This window comes from Chiloscyllium punctatum, chromosome 37, assembly GCF_047496795.1.
Source record: "Chiloscyllium punctatum isolate Juve2018m chromosome 37, sChiPun1.3, whole genome shotgun sequence".
In the NCBI taxonomy this organism is placed as follows: Eukaryota; Metazoa; Chordata; class Chondrichthyes; order Orectolobiformes; family Hemiscylliidae; genus Chiloscyllium; species Chiloscyllium punctatum.
In genome coordinates, this window is record NC_092775.1 from 36,653,036 (window position 1) to 36,660,112 (window position 7,077).

The 7,077-nt window shown below is 38.7% G+C and overlaps 1 protein-coding gene across 2 annotated transcripts; it reads left to right on the forward strand.

Moving 5' to 3' along the window:
- The first annotated feature begins 1,992 nt into the window (after positions 1 to 1,992).
- On the forward strand, positions 1,993 to 6,267 carry pdyn (prodynorphin). 2 transcript variants are annotated; one of them, XM_072556577.1, is made up of 3 exons: positions 1,993 to 2,162; positions 3,275 to 3,403; positions 5,401 to 6,267. In XM_072556577.1, exons 2-3 carry the CDS (start codon positions 3,284 to 3,286, stop codon positions 6,055 to 6,057), a joined length of 777 nt encoding a protein of 258 aa, XP_072412678.1. In that variant the 5' UTR covers positions 1,993 to 2,162; positions 3,275 to 3,283; the 3' UTR covers positions 6,058 to 6,267. The 2 variants fall into 2 exon arrangements, with proteins under 2 accessions (XP_072412678.1, XP_072412677.1); XM_072556576.1 differs by having other exon boundaries at positions 1,994 to 2,173.
- The last annotated feature ends 810 nt before the right edge of the window (positions 6,268 to 7,077 follow it).

The following is a 7,077-nucleotide window of genomic DNA, read 5'->3' on the forward strand; positions in this document are numbered from 1 at the left end:
AAGTCCATTCAAAATCCAACAGATTATTTTGTCACATTATGCCCTGCTGTCCCTCCATACCAGCACTTACCTACAATAAAACACTGTTTCCCCACAGTAATAATCTTTAAACCTTCAACCATGTCTCAAAATTCCTCTATGATTTCTCACATCCTTCGATGTATTCTTCTATTACAAAGTGCCATGTTATTTTTGGTTAAGATTGAAGCCCATATCTTCAGCTACCTTTGTCCTACTTATGGAAGCTTCATCTTTAATAACGCTGCATTTCAATTCCTCTCAATGACTTTCAAGACGTTCTTAAAAAAAAAGCCATCTTTTTATCCAGGTGTTGTTTACCCCTAGTATTTGGTGCTTGAGTCACTTGGAATCCATTTTTACAACTATCTCTACTTTTTAATCACCGCTTTTCTTACATGAAAGATGCAATAGTAAACAAGTGACAAATGAAAAAGGTGAGTATTAAAATATATAGCAATGAGCAAGTGTGTGATTGTACCAAATGGCTCACTAATAATATATAACTTGTCAGATTCAAATCCCATGATATCATTTTATATACACTAATATCTAGTTTGATGCACGTCTCACGGTACAAGACCTGAAACCTGCTTGAATATGGTGAAATCAAGTAACTTAATTTACATAAGTAATACGCTTTACAACAGAAGCACGCCAGCACATAAATTGAAGACAGTTCAGTAGTCTTACCATCGCAGTATTAAACTCTGAAGTACCACCAACTTTAATGTCCTTGAAACATATCATTAATTTGCAAATTCCTTCCACCTCCAACATCTAATCCTCAGACGTGAATCTTCACTCATTCTTTGGAATGTTCAAAGAGTGGATTACGTGACCATGACCAACATTAATTCATTGATTTTATTGTCTCCGCCATTGTATTTATTCAAGTGATCTGGCAACTTTGAACTTTTATTTACGTCAGCAATGATTAAAATTGTGTGAAAAAAAATCAATTGGCGGCTCTTCCCTTCCTGGAGCGTTGCTGTGGCTCTTTTGGTTCAACTGGCATCCAACTTGTCCAAATGTCTGCGCTGTAACAAGTGATCCGCCTCAACATTCAGTTCACTTTCTCCCTGCACATTCACATTTGCTGCGTGATTCTGGAATAATGTAATCGATATAACTCTGACAGTTGGTATGGGTGTACCACACTGCGTGTGTGTGTGTGAGATTAAAAGAGAAATGATTAAATCAGGTGAATCTTGAAAGAGAAATTATATCTTACTAAAATGTGTTAATATAGATACAGAAACTCAAAATATTAATTTCAACAGGAACATGATGCAATCTCTTCAATTACCTGTGATCAGTCGGCAGTGTGTTAGTAAACCATTGGTTAATTTATTTTCGTTGTCCGTAAATAATAGCAGGAGCCTGTCTAATTGGATTAAATTATGGCAGTCAAAAGGTATTGTCGTACACTGTTCATCTTGTGTTATTCTGGCGCCAGGTTAATTGTCCACTTGCAAGAGGCAGAGGGAAGTTAGGAAACAGTTTGAATGAAATCTCTTCATCCATACATTTTCAATTAGAATTAAAACAGCTCTACATTACCGTTGGAGAATACAGCGAGAAATTATAACTGCTCATGTGCCGCCCAGAAATGAAAGGTAATTGGGTTTAAACTATACAGGGGAAATGTAACGAGTGATTCCATTAAAACGGCGAATGCTGGGCTCCAGCATAAAAAGTGCATCTGAAAGGAAGAAAATATCAACTATCAAAGTAGCACCAGCCAAATGTAATTAGTATTTAATTTAATGCCTGATATTTTTAAACCCCGAATTGTCCTTGTCTTTGTAACATTGCGCGGGAGTATGATGGCTATGCTATAAAATATGTTGGTAGCATTTGAGGAAATTGCTGGTCCATAATTAATCCAATCGGTGTACTCATTGGCTCAAAAAAGACGTGCACTCAGCGTCGCCAATGTCAGCACAATGCCGCGGGCAAATAAATAGCGGACGCTGGAGGCTGCAGGTTGGAAAATCCTGGATCTCAGCTTCACTTCACAAAGCTAGAGCTGCCTGTGTGGACAGGAGCGGCTTCTATAAGGCGAGCTTCACAAAGGGAGTCAACACTTTATTCGTAAAACTGCAACGATCCCGACGTTTTTGTTCTCAAGGAATATCCAGGTAATTTGAAAGTAAGTACTCATCAAGTGTCAGTTGGTATTGATGGGAATCGTACATTTGACTGGAAGGATGCAGATTAAATGACCGATTTGTAACGTGAAACTACCCTGGGGTTCATATTTGTGATAGCTAACCTTTCTCGGTGACCATTTAAAAGTCCGTTTCCACCTGAAATGAATAATTCTACTATACAGCAATGTGCCTAACAGCTGCTCATCTCTGAACACCATCTGAGCGTATTCTCAAAGATCGGTTCTCGACCGATTAACTCTGAGGGGGATGGTGAAGGCTGTGCACTATTTGCTTTGGCTAACAATGATTTGCTCAGAATTCCAATTCCTTGCAATTGCACTACAAAGATCTAAACTGGTTGCCTCGCCAAGAAATTTCTCATTGGCAGAAGTTCACCCAATACATCTGTGGGACAAGAGATTCCCGCATATCTTCATTGAATTGTAACATTTTGTTTTAGATATTACAGGTGACCCCCCCCCCCCCCCCCATAAACTGTGAATTATGTTTGTGCACTTGTTGTTCAAATCTAGTTTACTTAGGTTTTATTAGCATTTAGTCTTAGCTGGACAATCATATACACTGGGTCTTTGGGCAAGATCTTCCGATGTAAAGAACTGAGCCACATAATTTTACTTTTTGAATAGCTGATGCGTTTTATTTGAAGTGTTGAAATGCATGTTCGTGAAGGTGTAAGCACGACAGGGATGGAATCTGTCATAGGTATCGATTTGAATATTTAAATTTTAGAAACCTCTTGAGCCAACCAAAATTCTGCAAGTGGTGCTAACGACAAAATAAAGTAACAACGTAATACTTCAAAGTCGGTTCCATAATCTTGGGGTATTTCTGTAAATCCATTGTTGAAAACCATCCAAGTTGTAGAGACTAAGGTCAGCTTGATGGAAGTTGACGATGAAAATAGAAAATGTAATCGCTTCTTCGGGATCGGGATAAGCGCCTTCCAGGTAACACTGTTTTCGAATCCATCCAAATCCTTGTCTAAAAGTTTAGATCTGAAACCTCGATATGTTTCTTTTTTGCAACCGAATGTTGAATTGGATACAACGTTCTAGAGAATATTACACTTGATGTTTCAGAAGCTGGCGATGGAGTGGAGTGTGTTTGTCCTGGTGTTGTCCTTTAGTCCACTGCACACGGTTCACGCGGATTGTGCCAACTGGTGTTCGACATGTAATTCAGTCCTGGACAGCTCTATCAAACCATTGGTAAGATAACGATACCCGACCATACCGTCCGGCAAACACAGCCAACAGACGTGAATAAAGCTCCTCTCTACCTCAGTACAAGCTGTAGTTTTCTACATTAGTCAACTGGTGACAAACCAGTGTCTCATCCTACTCCACATATTCAGAAGTCTCACTCATTCGTTTCAAGTCACTAAGCTTAAGGGACACAAGACACTGCAGCTTAAGGGACACCAATACTAGTCAGCCAGATATTCATCCTAATTAAACTCCATTAACTAATTCTACTGAAGAAAAGAAATCCGTCATTTATGTGCGACAGTTGGTCCAGTTAAGTTGTACGTTTCTCTATCTGCATTCAAATCAACATGTTAGGAATGGTGATGAAACCATATATACCGATACCAATGCCCTAAACAGCAGATTACATAGAATTCCAATCTCCACGATAGTATGTTTACTGTTAGCTTTGTGCCGCGATGCGTGACAAAAGATCTGGAAATACACACTGCGGATGCTGGACATCTGAGTAAACAGAGGGCTCGGGAAACTCAGCAGGTCTGGCAGCCTCTCTGTGGAGAGGGAAACCGAGTTAACGACTCCGATCTGACTGAATTCTCAACAGGGGTCATTCCGGGCTCGATGAAACTGGAATGTTTCTCTCTACGGATGCTGCCGGACTTGCTGAGTTTCTCCAATAATTTCTGTTAAATGGAAATGTGTTCAATTCCAGGTCAGAAGTATACAGTAGAATGTAGCCGAATATAATGGACCCAGGCGACTAGAAACCGTAAGTGATATACGGGCAGCAACAAGAGCGGTATCCCGTGGAGCCCCTAATAACTACGAGCAATTGCAGAACAGACGGAAACTGATGAAGCAGAACGTATCTAGATGGAATAGTGTTGACAATTAAATGTGGTTAAATAGCTACAGGTACTTTTTGTCAACAAAACGTTAAATGCAGCCAATACAGATTAAACGGGTCACGCGGGTAATCGTTTTCTACGACATATTGAGGACATTCAAACGCTAGCTGCCAAAACCGACAGCAAGTGGTCAACCGAGGGGTGTTCACTAACATCTTTAAAGCTTTGGTTCCTGATTGAACGACCATAACTAAAGCTCAAGATTGACAATTTTTCAATCCTTCTATTTGTTCTGTTAGTCCGTTGCTCTGGTTGCCCTCCGGGTTGGTAAATATATTGCCAGGTTTGAGGTGTACGGAACTAAACCCCTCTTACCTGCTGAACGTGTTAAGCACGGGACTGTCCTTTTTAAAAGGAATGTAGGGATAGATCCTCTTGTTTAGTCTTTGAAAAGAAAGTTCATTTGTAAAGCAGTTCTTCTGGTATAACTACAGAAAGATCTTAGCCGAAATGTTGCAATTCTTAAATAGAGGCGGAAACTGTCCGCAACACTCGGATGTCCGACATCACCAGGTGAGATAAAAGTAAACCTTGCTCTGAGAGACGCACAAAATTGTTTTATTTTTCAGGATCTGAGAGATTGTTCGCCAGTAATTTTCTCATTTTACTGTTTAAAATTTAAATAATCCTTGCACGCACAAATTCTAACTTTTTCAACTGCTTTTCAGTGCAAGGAAGTTGGAAAATGACCGTATTTGGTAGGTTTATAACAAATAAAAGTCAGTACCAAGTACATCAGTGAATACTGCAACCTACTGAGCTCTGGAGCAGAAGATTATCTCGGGTTTCTTTATCTTTACCTACTTTTTACACATTAGCTGCCCATTACATGTTATGGGGTCAAATAAGTGTCCTTCACTACTCTCAAATTAGGTATTTGAGCCTGGGCCACACCATCTGGAATTGACATTCATTGTTCCATGTGCTTTCTTGAAAAATAGTGAAATATAATGGCTAGTTGTTAACCTATTTGTTACAAATGATGGCCTCTGAGTCTAATAAAATTGTTCTCTCAATTTGTGTGGATTAAGGACTTGTGAATGTTAATGTAGCTGTGAAAAGTGCTGTCTTCTGATTGTTATTTTCCAGACCTGCACTTTAGAGTGTGAAGGGGTAGTGCTTTCTACCAATGAGTGGGAAAAATGTGACAAAGCATTTCACTCATACAAGCCTGACCATTTTGGCATTGTGGATGAAGCCCTTCTTGACCTAGGCACTGATGAAAAGGAAGATGAGAGTGCAGAGACACAGTTTGGAAAACCGCGCAATCATCTTGGTAATCATGATGGGGGCTTCTTGAAAATCGACAAGAGCAGAATTTATGCCAAACAATTAGCCCAACAAAATGGTTACAATCGACAAAATCTGAAGTATGGAGGGATTCTGCCAAAGTTTGGTGACAGGGATGCCACTGAATTAGGGAAGAATACTCAGGAACTTGCAGCTGCAGTGGAGAATCTACTGGAAAAAAGTAGTGTCAGCCCCAACACCCAAGAGGAAAAGCGTTATGGAGGATTCATGAAAGGCTTTGGTTTCAAGAGAAATGCAGAACTTGGTGATGAAGAAGATCAAAATATGGAGCTGCAAAAGAGATATGGGGGTTTCATGAGGAGAATTGGTAGACCAAGATATAAATGGGATAATCAAAAAAGATATGGTGGCTTCCTGAGGCGCCATTTCCGGGTTTCAGTGAGGTCAGATGATGGTGATGCAAACGATTACTCTGAAGAGAATTCAGACTTCTAAAAGAACCAAAGTGATGTACATCTCGATGTGAGAAAGCACACTGCCAAGATAGATGCAGTATTGAAACTATAACTGTATTGTTTTTGAATGCACAGATATTTTTGCTATTAAGTTTACAATAGGCTGTTTAAACAGCAGTTAAGTCAGTTGAATATGTACTTTGTTGGCATAGTTTGTGAATCCAATAAAAAATGTTCTCCAGACAGTGAATAGCAACTTTGTTTTTGTTTATGTCCTGTAATGGCACCTCAATATTACAGTTAATTTTTCATGTTTAGTTTACAATAAAGCAAGCAATGTCTGTGGCTAACATGCAAACTAAAGCTGGCATGTTTAGTTTTTTTTGCCTTTTTTTTTAAACTGGACATAAATAGTTAGAAATGTCATCACCTTACACAGTTTATTTCAATGGCACATTTAAATCCAGCTAACATTATGGTATGATTACCAAATTTGGAATAGGTATTCCAGTAACTTAAACAATGTGGTGAAATGTTGTCGGGCTAAGTTCATCTAATTTGCTACATTAGAAAGGCTGCAATGATTTTATTTTTTGCAACACATTTTAAGAGGTAAGCAAGAAATGAAATATGAATGCATTTTATATCATATGCATTATAAACTGTCTGCAAGTAATACAACACTATAATTGAAGACATGACAAATAAGTGTTCCACATGACTCACTAATTACATGCAAGTAATAGTATTTCAGATGACTGTCTGTCTCTTTTTAATGAAATTTGTATGTAGAAGCTTTCATAGTTAACATTTAGGTTTCCCTTTTAAGAACAAAACTGTTTGGGGGCAGTTTTCTTGTTGGAAGATTTGGCTACTTTTTTTTAAAATAGCCATTCAATGTAATCAGTTGTCCATGGCATTCTTGCCAAACTTTTTCTTGCATACGTTTCTAAATTTGATTATACAAATCTCCTCCTCCTCTATCTCAATCTTATCACTGTTGCTGGTTAGGAGATTTGGGGACAGGAAACTGCAGCTTGAATTTTGAGGGCAGCACAAT